Here is a 17,609-nt window from a genome sequence, read left to right as displayed (position 1 = left end):
TTTTCCCAAAAATTGAAGTTTTTCACCCAAAAAAAGGCTAACTTAAAGGAATTTCAAATTTTTTTCCCCATAAATTGTCTCCCTATATAGGTCTAGTTGTGTTTTAATCAATATTAATTGTTTGAAGGAGGTTTGCGCAGCTTTTTTGCGTTGCGTTGTTTGCGCTGTGAAATCAGTAATTTTCCCAAAAATTGAAGTTTTTCACCCAAAAAAAGGCAAACTTAAAGTTAAAGGAATTTCAAATTTGTTTTCCCATAAATTGTCTCCCTATATAGTTCTAGTTGTTATCTAATCAATATTAATTGATTTGAAGGAGGTTTGCGCAGCTTTTTTGGGGGTTTGCGCAGTTGCGCAAACCTTTACAGTAAATCTGTGAAATCTGTAATTTTCTGTTTTTCACCCAAAAAAAGGCAAATTTACAGCAATTTCAATTTTTTTCCCCATAAAATGTCTCCCTATATAGTTCTAGTTGTGTTTTAATAAATATTAATTGGTTTGAAGGAGGTTTGCGCAGCTTTTTTTGGGGGTTTGCGCTGTGAAATCAGTAATTTTCCCAAAAATTGAAGTTTTTCACCCAAAAAAAGGCAAACTTAAAGGAATTTCAATTTTTTTCCCCATAAATTGTCTCCCTATATAGGTCTAGTTGTTATCTAATCAATATTAATTGATTTAAAGGAGGTTTGCGCAGCTTTTTTTGTTGTTTGCGCTGTGAAATCAGTAATTTTCCCAAAAATTGAAGTTTTTAACCAAAAAAAAGGCAAACTTAAAGGAATTTCAAATTTTTTCCCCATAAATTGTCTCCCTATATAGTTCTAGTTGTGTTCTAATAAATGTTAATTGGTTTGAAGGAGGTTTGCGCAGCTTTTTTTGGGGGTTTGCGCTGTGAAATCAGTAATTTTCCCAAAAATTGATGTTTTTCACCCAAAAAAAGGCAAACTTAAAGGAATTTCAAATTTTTTTCCCCATAAATTGTCTCCCTATATAGGTCTAGTTGTGTTTTAATCAATATTAATTGTTTTGAAGGAGGTTTGCGCAGCTTTTTTTGTTGTTTGCGCTGTGAAATCAGTAATTTTCCCAAAAATTGAAGTTTTTAACCCAAAAAAAGGCAAACTTAAAGGAATTTCAAATTTTTCCCCATAAATTGTCTCCCTATATAGTTCTAGTTGTGTTCTATCAATATTAATTGTTTTGAAGGAGGTTTGCGCAGCTTTTTTTGTTGTTTGCGCTGTGAAATCAGTAATTTTCCTAAAAATTGAAGTTTTTCACCCAAAAAAGGGAAAACTTAGAGGAATTTCAAATTTGTTTTCTCATAAATTGTCTCCCTATATAGTTCCAGTTGTGTTCTAATCAATAATAATTGTTTTGAAGGAGGTTTGCGCAGCTTTTTTTGTTGTTTGCGCAGTGTTTGCGCAGTTTGCGCAGTGTTTGCGCAGTTTGCGCAGTTTAGCAATACCCCTAATAGTGTGCTAAAAAAGGACAAAGAAAGTGGTAATTTATTATACTTTAGCACTGAAGTACTTGTTGTTTTTATCTAAAAGGATGTTTTTAATCAAACTTGCATTTCCATGTTTGTCCTTTTTAATGTTATTGAATGTAATCTTGATCAATTGTTTAATATAACTTTATTTTGGTTTATTTTTAGTAAAATTTCATATTGCGCATCTACATGAAATTCAGGTAAGATATATGTATTATCGTTTTTTTAAAGTCATCATGTTAATAACTATAAATTTACAACAACAACAAAATAAATATAGGTACAAATATCAGTACCACTTTTCAACAGGTTGTAATAGACTAGTTGAATATGTTACAGTTTTTTTAATATATAAGTTTATTTGTCTGGTTTCCCTTAAAGTTCTGCTTTACCACTGACAATTCTATCAATACTGTATCAATAGAAATGGTAACCCCACAGTTATACTTTCAGGAATTGATGGACTTTCCTGTCTTGTTTTCTGTAATTATATATTTAGTCTTTAAAAGAGTTCTCTAATTAATACACAAACACATGTTTTCCTTGTAATTCAATGTGGATGGGTTTTCACCTGATAAGCAATGCAGGAAGCAAGTACAGGGTAAACATTAAGGCTTGATTTTTGCTTACTTCACGTTAGTAGATTAAATCTAAGGAAAAGGCATTTCCTTTGTGAGTGGCCAAAGCATTGTCTTTGTGTACAAATGTGGCTGTCTTTACAGCCTAAGTCCAAAACAAGAAAACTGAATTTCAATTCTAATTGTTTATTGTGTTTTTATTTGTTCTAATCAGGGTAAATATAAGGCAGCAAAACAAGCCTATGAAGATATAAGCAAGAGTGATTCAGTTTCAGATATTGTTCGTGCTAATGCCCTACGACAATTAGGTAAGTTTTCATAATGACAAGCAGGGTGTTAATCAAAATACTTTGTTTCAAAGAACAGTCATTTTGTGAGCCATTTACCATAATTTTTCTAAACAATGTGATTATTTGTAATCATTATTTAGTATAATCCTCACGATTGAATTCTTAATGTCATTACAACCGAACATTTAATTAAAAATAATAGATTAAATTTGTGTGTCTGTTTTCTGTCTCCAATTAGGATGGATGCACCACACATGTGAAGAACTTGGAGAGAAAGCTCTTAGAGAAAGCCAAGCCATCGAACTTCTGCAGAAGTCTCTTGAAGCTGATTCAAACAGTGGCCAATCCTGGTATCTTCTAGGACGTTGTTTCTCAAGTGTTGGTAAAGTCCATGATGCGTTTGTGTCTTATCGGCATTCTATCGACAAATCAGAAGCGAACGCAGATACCTGGTGCTCCATTGGGTAAGTTATTTTGTATTTTAAGATAAGCCCACAGTTATTAACCCATAACGGTGGTATAATCCTAGTTAAGGGAAGTGTGCGCACACTACACAAGTTACAAACGTGTGTAGATCAGATCTCTCGACATCAGAAAACAATGCATTCTAGTAATAGTATGAGGGATTCATATTTTATTTACCTGTTTAAACACATACCTCAACCACTGTGGGATCATAACATGTATTTACTTGGATTCCCGGTGGGGGTCACTCTTATATATTCATACAGGGAGGTGCCGCATTTTTGTGGGCCTGGTAGCACAAGTATGGAAAAATATGAGGAGCTGCAGTATTTATGGGATATATTTCTGAGGATTTTGTAGCACAAGCGTGGGAAATGAAGGGGTGAATTAGTAGTTTAAGTCCCTGGCCCGTCCGGGGTTAAACTGTCAAGATTTATCGCACAATTTTAACAGGGATTTTAGCTATACTGGATGGATCCTACCTTTGAATCAATGAAAACTAGCCGCCTATTTTATAGAAAACCCTGTCACGAACATTTCCCTTTTTGCCGAGAACTAGTACAAATATTGCGCCCTCTCTAGCATGGCCTTTTTCCTGTAGTCTTGGTAGTTCAAGTCCATAGTATTTTCAGTAAAACAGGTAGCACAAGTGCCACATGTCTCAAAGTGGCTGCTGCACCTCCATGGTTTGTATACAAGTGTTGTTTTCGACTTTGCAAATGTGGTCAGTGTTGTCTTGTTACAAATAGTGATCTCAGCCTAACTAGGTGGAGTTTTGTTTTTTAATAATCATAACATGCCATTAATTATATAGTATGCTGCTCATGAAGGGTGGTGTTGTGATCACCTGATTTACTAAAGCTAAATCATTCAGCTGGAAGGTTTAGCTGGTGAGAACATGGCATAACATCAGTTTTGGGAAATTCATTCACTGAATTACAAGTCTCCATGAGTCCTTGTTTTGATTCTTTATTGTAAACAAAAGGCAGTAAAAATAGGAAAACAAACAGGTTAAGTAAAAGAAAAATATAGCAATAACAAATAAATGCCCTCTACACACAATCATTTTAATATTGGGTTTGCGTGTGATATAGCAGATCACAAGAAAATAAAGCTGTTGATTATATTTACACCAGACTGACAAGTTGAGTACAAACTGGGTTTAAGCCCATATACTTGGATACCTGCCAATATTTCAGCTTTGTCTTTTTTTGGAATTCTGCTGAAGAACAAAAGCATTTACTGTGTGTGATATTTAAATATAAAAGATACAGGAAAAATCTAACAATAGTATTACCTTAGTAGTAGAAGGAAAATATATTACTGGTTAGGATTGTTATTAACATTCCAAAAGAAAATGCTGAGCAATAATAAATATAAAACATAAGTAAGTAACATAAGAATGTACAAACTAACAAGAACAATGGAACCCCAATGTAGCAGTGCATTAAATGTAAAAGATTGGACATGTGATTTTACTACAAGACAACACATCAATTACAAAGGTTATAGAAAAATCAAGGGAAAAAAGCTAAACAGCAATTGAAGGATAGAGATATCAAATAAGAAAGATCTACAAGAACAAACAATACAAGCCTGCTTTAACACAAGAAAATGTGGAAGTGGTTGTGGGGTGGGAGAGGAGAGTGTATTGTGTTGCAAGACAGAACTTGTTAAGATAGAGATATGTCAGGTTCACTCTGCTGACTTACTGCACATCTTAAGTGAGCATGATGTAAAACCTTTTTTTACATTTTTGTTATTCAAGTCAAGTAAATTTATTGTCATTTCTGAACATATAAAAAACATGTACATTAAAACATTTTCGGCTAACAAATAATATAAATAAATAGACAGAACTTAAACTACATGGTGAAGCCATACCCCGGCGGACACCATCCCGGTAATGAAGTTCATGCTGTGACAAGAGTAAGACGCGTTTGTGTGGAGCTCCTGGATTACACGGCTGTATATGCTAATTTTCAGTGAATATGAGATGCCGAAACAAAAGACAGCAAAGGCTGTTAAGCCTGTCGACCAAGCCAGCGATGTGAACTCGAACGATGAATGCACAGACTTTGAAACGTATGTTCGTTCTACACAAAGACAAATGAGACTTGATTTAAAAGTTAGTATTAACTTAAACTGCCACAGAATTTCAACAATTGAAAGTAAGAAGAAACCAAAAGCCAGGTTGAAGCTCTTCAAAGCAAGATCAGCAAACTAGATGGTCTCAACAAATCAAAGCGTTCAAGAAGAAACAACATTCAACTTGCCAGTTTTGAACAGACTTCAAAGGAAAATTGTTTACTGTAGGCTGATGACCTGCTAGCTAAACACTTCACATTTGACTCTAAACCTAAGCTCCAACGAGCACATTGCGATGGAAGACGGTAAGCCACCTCACATTCTGATCAAGTTTTTATCTTACACGGACAAAATTACTGTTATGAGATAGCGCTCGACTGCACTAAACAAGCACGAATGTGCAATACTCGGGGTACAGCGAAAGAAGCTGCAATGACGTCATAAGACCGGATGTAACGTCACATACACATCAATAACCGCGCTACCAAATACTGCTATACGGTACCATCTTCGAGACGTGATATCGCTGCATCCGGTTTGAAATTAAAAAATCCGGCTCTAGGCTATAGCTTTGAGGACCTGTCCCTGTAGTATATTCATGCTAAATCCAAGCTCAATACTACAACGAATAAGGGAGGAGTAGTACTTTATAAATCGCACTTTTTGCTCAATAGTGTCCGGATGGAAGAAGAAGAGGAAAAGATGAGAGAGTCCTAGACTCGGGTACCCCGAGTAATAAAACGAGATATACTCTATATCATATTGCGTATACAGTATATTACACCATAAAGTTAAAGAAAAATAGGTTTCGCCAGGGCTCGAACCGGGACCTTCTGCGTGTTAAGCAGACTTGAAAAACACTACACTACCTCTTATACTAAAAATGTGGGTTACAGAACGTTTTTTAATCCATTTAAATTACAAATAAATATGGTAATAAGCACGAAGCAAAATAAACATGTGTAAAAGTGATAATTACCGATTACACAAAATAAGTATTTAAAAAAATAATAAAAATAAGATATACTGTGTATAATTATCATATTGCGTATACAGTACTTTTCACCATAAAGTTTAAAAAAAAGGTTTCGCCCGGGCTCGAACCAGGTACCTTCTGCGTGTTAAGCAAACATGATAACCACTACGCCAAGAAGCCGCATATAACTACATAACGCTGTGGTGTGTGTCACACATTGTGGCTTCTTAATTAAACAAATTAATTAACAAAAAAGCACGAATGTGCGATACTCGGGGTACAGCAAATGAAGCTGTAATGACGTCATAAGACGGGATGTGACGTCACATACACATCAATAACCTACCAAATACGGCTATATGGTACCATCTTCGAGACGTCATATGGCTGCATCCGGTTTGAAATTTAAAATTCCGGCTCTATAGATTTGAGGACATGTCCCTGTAGTATATTCATGCCAGCTCAATACTACAACTAATAAGGGAGGAGTAGTACTTTAAAAATCGCACTTTTTACTCAATAGTGTCCAGATGGAGGAGAAAATGAGTAAGTCCTAGACTCGGGTACCCCGAGTAAAAACGAGCCTTTCTATATCATAGATGATTTAACCATCACTGATCTACTTGAAAAACGAAAATGGAAAAATCAGGCGAAAGTGCTGTATGAAAAAGGCACTAAACTATACACCTTCAAAAGTATCTAAATAACTCTTGAACTATGATTATTTTTTTTTCACTCTCTGAACTCTCACGGCAATTTGTATTTGTATACTGACCTATTAGGTTTTGCGTATCGATCTAAATTTGTGACTGTGAAACATAATTTGGAAATGATGATCAATGTTGCCTTTTTAAGTAAACGTTGGGATATGCGTATGATTTTTGAGGAACGTTTAATGACACCCTACATCTAATTGTATAACTCCTGTGTACTCCTGTAAACGATGTCTCTATACATTTCACAACAAATGCAAACCCTTCTTAAAATAAATTGAATATGTTAGAAAGTATGTGATTTTGGGCTTAGTCGCTTGTACTCCACACATCTTTCCCTCCTGAACCCCACCAGTGGACCTAGTATTATCAGATTTTAGCATTCTGCATAACTCATAAGGTGTGTACACAATTTCTACTACTATACTGATTACACAAAACGTGGTTTATTATGTCCGGAACATTTTTGACAGGGTGACCACCTCATCTGCCTTATGCTAGCTAAGGCCCTGGCAGATTTCCATTCCCTACGTTTTTTAGATCTAATTTAAGGTCACAAACTACATTTAATGTAAAAATAAATACTATATGGTCCTATTGCGATAACTTTTTTCCTGTAGTTGAAATGGTTAAAAAAGTGAAAAAATAAGTCTATTCTAATAATTTCAGCTGCCCACTATAATCCCAACATGCATTTTAGTTTTTCTTCTGTAATTCACCCACTTTTGATCGATCGTGAAGGCCAAAAACAAATTGAAGAATCATTACTTTTCAGTGGAAATACCGGGTTTTCCCCCAAACGGATACTGGCAAAAACAGAAAGACAATTAATGCAGCCACTAGACAACGTTGCTAGGCTTATAGCTAGCGTACGATGTTTGTACGTAGCTGCTGTTTACCGGCTAGGCCTACAAAACCAAGCCTAGACCGTCCCCCAAAAGGACATTCACTGCGAATTACTTAGGTAGTGCATTGCTCTTTTTATCATAATTTACCATAAAACGTTTATATTTATATATTTTTACAAAACGTCCAAAATTGTAGGGAATGGGTCTTTAAATTCTAAGCTTGTGATACTGAAAATTGTTTCTTGATGGCATTATAACCATTAATACAGAAACAAACCAAGTACTAAAGTACAGTACTCCCTTTAACACTTGATATATAAATTATTAAATGCAAAATAGCCCACCTCCTCAAAAAGTGTGTGTTGATAAAGTTGAGAGAGGTTTACATTTATTGAGTGGGTTTAGCATAATACTTCTATCAGTGACATTTGGCAATGATTTTTTGTACTGTATTATCAGAAATGAGTGGGTGCTGCTTTGCATCTATAATCTTGTCAGCTAGACATGTCCTGTTGGTTCTATTTATAATGTTTTAGCTCACTGCTTTGTGGGAGGATAGTGTGATTGAATGAGAAGTAGTTTGTGTAGGATATTAAAATGCGTATCATTGTTGTTGTTGTTCATTGAATTGGCTAGTGTTCAACAGACATGTAACCAACTTCTTTGTTCACAGAAATTCATTTACCAAATACAGATCACAATGTCTATGTAAGTACATTGTATTGGTTGTATTGTATTAGGAAATACTACTAAAAATGTTGGTATAGTGTATCTGATTGTATTGACCAACCCACAAAATTAAATTAATTAATAATGTAGCCTGCCTGTGGTGGTTTGAACCTGTATTGTGGTTAAACATTTTAATAACCCTTAGATGTTTCTATCAGTAGGTTGCATAGGTACTGTTAGTATGTTGGTATATTCTTTGTACATGTATTTTATATTACAAGTGATATTTAATGTATGGACAGAGAATGTTTGGACTTGGTAGGTAGACAGAATTGATGGATTCACTCTCCACTTTATAAATTATCAAAGATTGTTAAACTTTATAACAGTGGTAAGTACTGCTGTTGCTAACTGCTTTCAATATTACATAGGTCTCCCACTGGAAGCAGACGCTTTAATAATCAATTTCTAGGAAATTCAAACGTAAACTGAGCAAAACAAATACTATATATAAGTATTTATCCAATGAAACTAATCACTGTATCAAATTGCTGTTTTATATTTTTACTAAGTTGTTTTGAACTTTGTAGGCTAAATGAAAATTAAATCATTCAAATTAGCAAAGTGTTTTCATCTGTACCACTTTGCTTTTGTTTTTGGTGAGATATAATCACAGACAGGACATAAACAATTGATTGGTTACAATGTGATAGTAGTTATTGAATCATTTCTGAATAATAGTAGTAGTTTAATTAATATTAGATAATTATGTGTGTGTTATAGTAGATGGTGAGATTGTGTAGGTTTATGTAATTATACATTAAATTTATGATTAAAATAATGTGATAATGGTATTCCCTAACTACATATTTTCTCTCGATTTAATCTTAAATTCCACATAATGTGGTTTCGTCATATTCGGTCTAAATCTGGAATTATTCGTAGTAGGAAATGAGAGCTGACTAATGCAGGTATTTCCCTGTATTGGTTCTTTGTATGTGAATGTTTCTAGTCTTGGCAATGTTCCATCATTATGTCTACAGTATGTTTCATTTCACAAAGGAACAAAGACACAATTCTCTTGTGTTTAAACCTGTTATGCAAGAGTATCCTCATCTCTTTTTAGACACTTTTTCAAACTTTTTTTTTATTGGCTAAGCTTAAAAAATTAATCATAGATGAATCACATTCAATCAATTTTAATGGAAATCTAAAAAGCCACAATAGGTCAACCTAGTAGGATAGTCCAGATTTCCACTTGAATAAGATGCTATAGGTATTTCATGTTAAATATAGTGCAAATACATCTTTAATATAATTTATGCTTATTAGTTATTGTATTTAATTATACCAATTTTATTGTAAAATCACATGGTTTAGAATCATAGACAATGGCTAAATTGCATTGTAAATACGAAAACAATAAACATTGTACATATATATATAGAATTTTTAGAATAGAAAGTATCATATAAAAACCGTTTTGTTTAAAAATCTATTTAAAAAAACGGTTAAAAATGTGAAATTTATGTTGATTTTATTTTTAATAATTTAAGTTGTCCTCTATAAATACCAGCATGTATTGAGCTCGGATTGATATTTTCGTTTTGCTTTGATCTCAAAGTCAAAACAAATGAAAGAACTTTTCAGCGAAAATACCAGGTCTTCCCCAATATGTATTAATGTATTCTGTTTAAAAAAAAGAAAGACAATTAATACAGCAACTAGACAACGCCAGGCTAGGCCTATAGCTAGTGTACAATGTTTGTATGTTACTGCTGTTTGCCAGCTAGGCCTACAACACTAAGCCTAACTAGGCTATGCCTAAGACCGCCCACGAGAGAGGGATATGTAGTGCATTGTTTTCTCTTTTTATTATAATTAACCATAAAACGACAAGGAATGACCTGGTGTAAGTAATATATGCATTATATTTACAAAACGTCAACAATTGTAGGGAAAGTGTCTTTAAAAAATATCTAAAACTACAAAAAAAAAGGGGGGTTGGTCTATGTGTTTTTGACACTATAATGATAAAGATACATAAAATGAATACTACTACTAAAATTTGAATTATTTTCATAATTATTTTTTAACTAAACGTTTGAAAGTAAAAATAACACACTATAGAGGGTAGAGTATAAAGTTCAGATTTTTATGTATTACACGCAGTTCAATAACATTTGTTTATACTTGGCATAAGCAGTGAAAGGGTTTTAAGCATACTAGTTTTTAAAAATCATCTGTGTAGTACACCTAATATAATAATTTGTACTTCATGAATACCCAAATTATTAATTAAAATAAATAAAAATATTGTATTCAAAGAGTTCAACAAATAAAGGTATACTGTATTTCATTATTTAATTTCATATTTGTACAGGGTACTTTACCAGCAACAAAATCAGCCTATGGATGCTCTCCAAGCTTACATTTGTGCAGTGCAATTAGACAAATCCCATACGGCAGCCTGGACTGATCTTGGAATATTGTATGAAGCTTGCTCTCAACCAAGGTAAGTTAACTGAAACTCTTACGGTAAGCCATGGAACGCAGCTAATCTCAACTGATAGGAACTATTTGCGCAAGAGAATTTATGTAAAATTTTCAAGCAACAGAACTGAACAGAACCAGCAATTATGTCAACACTGATTGTAACTAGTTGCCATAATGCGTGCACGATGCGATTCATATATGTATAGGAAGCAGTATGCACGAGCCCTTATATGGAAACATTAAACTTATCTCTACTGGTCACTGTTACCCTTACTGCACACATGATGCAATTCAAAGTTTTCAGTTGCGCTCAGTATCCTTTCAGTTCGGAAAAAAGTAGATGGGCAACTGAAAGAAACTAGAAGCTTGTGTCGACATTTGTGTGCGCCTGTCAGTTGAGTTCAGTGGCGTTCAGTTGCTTGGAGCATTTATGTTAACATAGTTGAATTGCTTCAGAGTCGGCATAAGCTTAGCTTTACAGACTGTTGTTATTTATATGGCAAAACAATGTGAACATTTTTTTAATAAAATGTACTGTTTGAAGGTTTCGTGGTGGAATCAAATGTTGATATAAAATTTGCGGTACACCACATGTTCTGAAAAGAACTGTTGAGTTTCTCGATGTTTGATCAATGTACTTTGATCGTCCTGACTCCTGAGAACGATCAAAGTACATTGATTAAATTCTTTACAGAACTAATATATGTGGTGTACCGCAAACTTTAAATTAAATGGTTCTTCATATATTGAGCAACAAAGCAAAACATGACAAAGAAAAAAATAATATTTGGATAGGTGCATAGTAAGATATTGAAATTACCAGGGTGAAAGTTAGCTGTTTAAATCTAGTTATTTTTAAAATCAAAGGAAGACAAAAAAAAGATTTTCTTTCTTGAAATACCACAATGAACTTCCAATTTGTAATTTAACCAACCTTGATCCATACCCTATAATCTATGTTTTGTAATGCAAATTACCTTTACTGAATTCATAATTGTGTTCATTTTATGATTGAAAAGAAACAAATTACTTTCATGCTTATGGATTAGATTGGAAAAGGATTGGATCCCTGCTAAGAAATAAATAGTAAACAAATGACTGAGTAGTTGGATCGATATCCTTGTACTTTAATTCAGTAGAGATGTAGAATTTGGGATATTCCTCACTAGCAACATTGTAGGTCAAATTTTATTTTGATTATTCTGGGATTCATCACTTGCTCTAAATCCAATTAAATATACATTTTGTATTTGCATTAACTGCTATATGCACTATTTCAATAATTTAATTATACTGTACTGACTTTTATCTATTAGCCAACCAATAAGGCAATATGTATAAATATAGTCAGAACATGCAGTGGTCAAGCAAGTTTGTTAATTTGTTCATGTAGTATGACCATTCTATAGCTCTGGTGGTAGTCTTCTTTCATAAGGACTATTAACCATTTTCACATTGATCATGATTTTGAAGATAGTGAAACTTGTTTTTATCTACAAATATTTTCCCAGTGAACTGCTAGTTCCTTTTTATATGAATTTGCACTGTTTTTAATATCTACAATGGACATGGCAGGGAAGGGGAGTGTTTTGTCCACATAGTTTGTTTGCGACTATATATATAAACCTTTCCATTATTTTTTAATTAAGTATATATGATACTTCAATCAATGTATCATACTAAACTTATATACGGTAATGAAATGATTGATTAGAAATTGTAAATTATTTTATAGGGACGCTTTAGTGTGTTATTCTAACGCCAGCAAAACCAATAAAACAGGAGTGGGATCTGCATTAACTGCAAGAGTTAAATTACTTCAAGCTCAAATGGCTACACTTCCACCTCAACACATGCAAGCTAAGTAAGTTAAATCCTAATTTGCAACTATTCAACATCATTGAAATCAATAATGTATCTCTTTTTTAATTGGAGGTGTTACCTCTAGCAAACACCACAATAATGATTTTTCTTATACAAACTTGTATAGAAACTTTTGACCAAACCGATTTTATTTTGGAATTTTTTTTGGGACACTTTACATAATAATTGTCTAATTATACACTTATTAATGATTTATTTCATTTTTGCCTGGTAAGGTGTGGCTGAAAATAAATAACCTAACTATTTTATATAAAAGATTTGAAATATAAACGTGAGTAAAAGAAGCCCCTTGTAACAAATGATTCAATCTGTAATAGGGGTCTTTGATTTTAACAAACAAATCCATCCAGCATGGATCTAACTACCAAGTGAACTATTGCATAATTAATGGTCTTGTTGGTTGAATGTTTAATTTTAACTGATTCTATTTTTTTCAGAAATAAAACTCTACCCACCATAGAAGAAGCGTGGAACCTGCCTATCCCTGCTGAACTCACCTCACGTCAAGGAGTTATGAATTCTATTCAACAGGTTTGTTTAAATTAGTTTAGTTATTTTCTTTTGTAAATTGCATTATTCAGACGGCCTTACCACTAATGACTCAGTAGGTACATGAAAATTATCTAAGTAAAAGGCTTTGATAATGGTTTGCTCGAAAGTAAGAGCATCTACATGGCATAATACCAGGAAATAACACCTTACTCATTGGCATTCTTTGGGGTAAATTATTCTTTTATTAGAATAGTTAAATTAATACAAAAAGCATCTTGACCGGCACTACCCAAAGTTTAAACCTTACTTCCATCTTATCTGAACAACGTTATTGATGACTGATGTAACATATCTTAAAGATATTTGATCATTTGTTGAAAAATGTTGTATAAATGTTGGATGTGCATTGATGAGAGAAAGAATACCTAATAATGTTTGAAAATTAGATTAGGACATTTACAATAACCTATTAATATTCATCTCTATTCTGTTTTAAACAAAATTTTAAAATACTTATTGTTTATTTTTGGTATTATATTTAGAAATTACTAATATAATTATTTATTTCTGCTTCAGGCAAGGCTTCTACACCAGCAAATGGTTTCAAAATCAACTCCTCCTCCGCCATATCCAGGCGTCCTTGGTAACCAATTTCCCATGCCGAACAACCCTAGCTGCAATACTTCTAATGCTCAACCAACAAACAATGGCAAGAACCCAGCTCAGTCCCAACAAGGCAATCCTGCTAAACGTCAAAAAAAGAAAACCAAGGTATTTATATTTTAAAATGATATTTCAGCCACACATCCAGTAAGCAGACAATGGAAGAAACAAATATTTGAATATAAATTAGTATTTATGCTATTTAATTAATTAATTTTATATTTTACTTATTCGCACTAGAACTCGACCTCTGTAGCGGAACTCTTGGAGCAGCAGCAGCAACAGCAGCAGCAGCAACAACAGCAACTCCAACAGAGGCCACCACCAACTTATCTTACACCCCATCAGATACAAGTGATGAATGCACTACAGCAGAATCAAGCCTCACTCTCTCCAGAGCAACAAGTCATATTAAATCAACTGCAACAAGCATTCTGGCTAATGCAACAACATCAACAACAGGTACCTTTTTATTTTCATTCAAGACCGTATGTGCATTTTTCAAATTGTACTTTGTACGCTTTCAAAAGCAAAACTCCTGAGACACTCTGGAGTTGACGCCCCGGTGTTTTGATGTCAAAGGTAAAATCAAACAACTCCGAAGTTCAAAACACTGTGGTTGAACAACTGACCGTTCTCCGGAGGGCCAACTGATATCGCTTTGGCTGTGCTTGAAACCGAGCCTCACATGGTTGCTGGACCGATGGCCGGACAAAAGTACATTTTAGGGCACTATATTTCAAGGCACTATATTTCAACAGCATTTGATATTTAATAAATTGGTATTAGTGTCAACATTTCGTGTACGTTCCCCGACTGTTCATTCATTGACATCTATCATGAGGCCTTCGCTCGTGTATGTGACGTCGTGAATATAGATGCACCCGACGTTGAAATGGAAAATTGTAATTGCGTGCGTATTTTCACTAATTTACCAAAATACTATACACTTTGTTTTTATTTGTATGTGCTTGTGTTTATTTGATACATTTAAATAACATTAACCTGAAAATCCATTTCAGGTCCATTTTGAAGGTGGCTATCATCAAGAATGTATTTGTCACCAAAAATTCCACTACTAATGTCATTCTACTACTAAAGTTAATGTCTTGCTTTAGTTCAATGTTTTTCTGAAAAAAGTTTTAAATGTTGAAAAAGAAAGATTTCTTGTGTAAACTTGAATATGTTATGTAAGGAGTGAATACCTTGTTGTATATGTGTCATATTGATGAATCATGTAGAAATTAACCTTGTTACACCAATTACAATATTAGATAACATGATTTAATTTGTTTAAAAAGTTGTTTTTCACATAAGAAACATTTAAGCTATTTATAACATTCTTTTCTTTCATTCTTTACAATTTTTGTCATTTGCAGATGCTAAAAATACAGCAATGTGATGGAATAGCAGGTGGATTGAATGTGCAACAACCAAATTCAGTTAATTTGAGCAATATTCAGCAAACGAATACAACCACCAACTTCCAGACAGGAAACCCTGCAATAATGACGACGTCATTGCCCAGTGGGAGAGTTGTGTCCAGTGAATCAATACAAAAAACAATGTTACCTAATGGGCATGGACTTGTGCCTTCATCAACTTCTGGTCCAGTGCTTGCCATTGGCATGCACAGTGATGCTCTGTCATTCCCAGATTCAAAAGTAGACCTACCTCAAAAAGTTGTGTTTTCACCAACATCTGTTGAACAGGGATCTGTGGTGTCACCAAAAGCAGCAATGAACAGTCCGTCATCACATACTCAAAACCCGATGTCTTTAGCAGGAACAATGAGCCTTCAGAGCCCACATCAGCATCCTGCACCTAATGTAATAGCACCACCTAGTCCAGATATTTCTCAGAAACTAGCAGAATTCAAGTCCAAATCTGAAGGTGAAATTAGAACTAAGTTATCCCCACAGGAAATAGCAGATAGTATGCTTGCATCACTAACTCAAGGAGAGGAATTAAGCGGTGCAATGAGTCCTGTACAAACACATGCTGCATCATCCGTTGGCCAAAGTCCATCGGCACAAATTTTGTCAGACAACCCTTACAGTACTACAATTAGCGCAGAGAAACTTGCTTCTCAGGCTGGTCCAGATGCAAGACGGATAAGTGAGGATTCTATGTTACAGAATCAGACAAGTGTGGAGAAAAGTTTATTGAACAGTACCCCGCAAGTTGGAACATCTCCTACACAGCACTCTCTGGTTCACTCGCCTAGAACAATATCAAATCTTGTGTCACCAACCCAGAGGGAACCAGTTGAAAATGTAAGCACGCCACGTAGTAATGAAGCCAAGTCTCCTCGTAGTGAGGCAGGAACAGCTCCAGTTGATGGTCACATTAATGGAAATATTGCTCATGATAAGGTAAAAAAAAAACCGTAGGCTTAGGTTTCAACGTGTGTGTGTGTGTGTGTGTGGTTTTATTTAACATTTTTAAATTACTTCTTTAAGATTATGTCTCCATAAGCACTAACTTATCACTTTAGTCTAATTGATTATTTTGTCTTGTATTCAAATATTAAACTAAGAAAGTAATCCATGAGTGTTCTATATTAGGTCATCAAGACAAGTAATCCAAGTATTGACAACTCGCATTCATCAAATAAAGTCTACAGCTGTGCTGCAGCTATAATAGAATCTTGTCGCAATAAGAATGGCATTCGATGTTCCAATTATTATCTTGATAAGCTACCACCACCAACCCCACCACCAAATCCGTATCCTCCTTTACCCAAAGATCAACTTAATCCACCAACACCTAGTGTTTTTGTAAGTATATTTGGTTGTTTTTTTTTTTCGCTTTCTCATAATGTTTAATTTCCCCTCCCAAATGACTCATCTCATTACTATAATTTACAGTGTTGACAGAAGATGAGTGATCAATGACTTTGCTTCAAATTACCTAAAACAGTAAAAGAACTATTTGTGCATTTCCATTGCATTCTGGCACTCATAAATTTTATTTAGGTGATTGTAGTACCACTAAAAAAGAATGTATTTTTTGTAGCAGAGCATACTGTCCTATTTACAGGAAAAGGAATTCTGTATACGTACTATATCATTTGTATAATAATGCATATTTCAGATTGAATCAAAGCATGATGCATATTCAGAAGCACTGGCTCACCATTGCCTACAACCTAACCAGCCTATCACAGTAATCAGAGGTTTGGCTGCAGCCTTAAAGTTAGACCTCGGCCTATTCTCTACCAAGACACTGGTTGAGGCTAACAGTGAGCATACCGTGGAAGTACGTACACAGCGCCAGCAGCCACCAGATGAAAACTGGGATATGGCTGGACTGAAGAAGGTCTGGAAGTGTAATAGCAATCGATCGTTTACAACGATTGCAAAATATGCTCAGTACCAGGCATCTTCATTCCAGGAGTCACTCAGGGTATGTCATAATGTACTGTTGATCAATGCATATTTTCCCTTCTTAATTAGGTAATATGCATTAACATGCATTATAACCTTATTGATTCTGTCAGAATCTTTATTTATTTATTTATTTATTCTTTCCTTAGCACTATTTTGTCCGTCAATTATCTTGATCCATTTCATCTAGCTATGTCAATTTTTCAAAGTATATTCCTTATGGCCAGGAATGTAGTTATCTTATCATGGTGCGCAATAAAAAATTACGCGGTCTAGGCACGATTTAACAAAATCATGTTTGTAATCATATCTTCACGACCATGTATTATAGTCATATTTCATCATATGGCAATACAAATACGTGCGTACCGTATATAACGCATGCGTACGCGCGCTTATTTTTTCAAAATTGTCAAAAATGAAATAAGATTTGTTTTTATGTCCGTATTGTTTGTTCAATTTTATTTCTTAGTGTATAGATTAATATACCCATGATTTATAATGAAAAAGTAAAAAAGTAACTTATGTCTTTATTATTATGTAACAAGGGTGGTTTATGACATTATACGCGAAGGGATCTT

The 17,609-nt window shown here is 34.1% G+C and overlaps 1 protein-coding gene across 2 annotated transcripts in view; it reads left to right on the top strand.

The window, feature by feature from the left end:
* LOC144842618 (histone demethylase UTY-like) overlaps nt 1-17,609 on the top strand; it is a 60,954-nt gene that overhangs the window by 31,844 nt on the left and 11,501 nt on the right. Inside the window, exons 7-17 of one of the 2 annotated variants that reach the window (XM_078699076.1) lie at nt 1,643-1,677; nt 2,270-2,363; nt 2,584-2,809; nt 10,488-10,619; nt 12,336-12,464; nt 12,922-13,015; nt 13,553-13,747; nt 13,880-14,101; nt 15,019-16,014; nt 16,207-16,419; nt 16,736-17,047. In XM_078699076.1, coding sequence (XP_078555202.1) covers nt 1,643-1,677; nt 2,270-2,363; nt 2,584-2,809; nt 10,488-10,619; nt 12,336-12,464; nt 12,922-13,015; nt 13,553-13,747; nt 13,880-14,101; nt 15,019-16,014; nt 16,207-16,419; nt 16,736-17,047 — 2,648 coding nt within the window. Of the gene's footprint in view, nt 1-1,642; nt 1,678-2,269; nt 2,364-2,583; nt 2,810-7,723; nt 8,144-10,487; nt 10,620-12,335; nt 12,465-12,921; nt 13,016-13,552; nt 13,748-13,879; nt 14,102-15,018; nt 16,015-16,206; nt 16,420-16,735; nt 17,048-17,609 lie in introns of those variants that run through there. The other variant, XM_078699077.1, reaches the window with a different exon arrangement.

This window comes from Antedon bifida, chromosome 5, assembly GCF_963402885.1.
Source record: "Antedon bifida chromosome 5, ecAntBifi1.1, whole genome shotgun sequence".
Lineage (NCBI taxonomy): Eukaryota > Metazoa > Echinodermata > Crinoidea > Comatulida > Antedonidae > Antedon > Antedon bifida.
The sequence above is the reverse complement of the archived record's forward strand: the minus strand, read 5'-3'. Positions and strand labels throughout refer to the sequence as shown.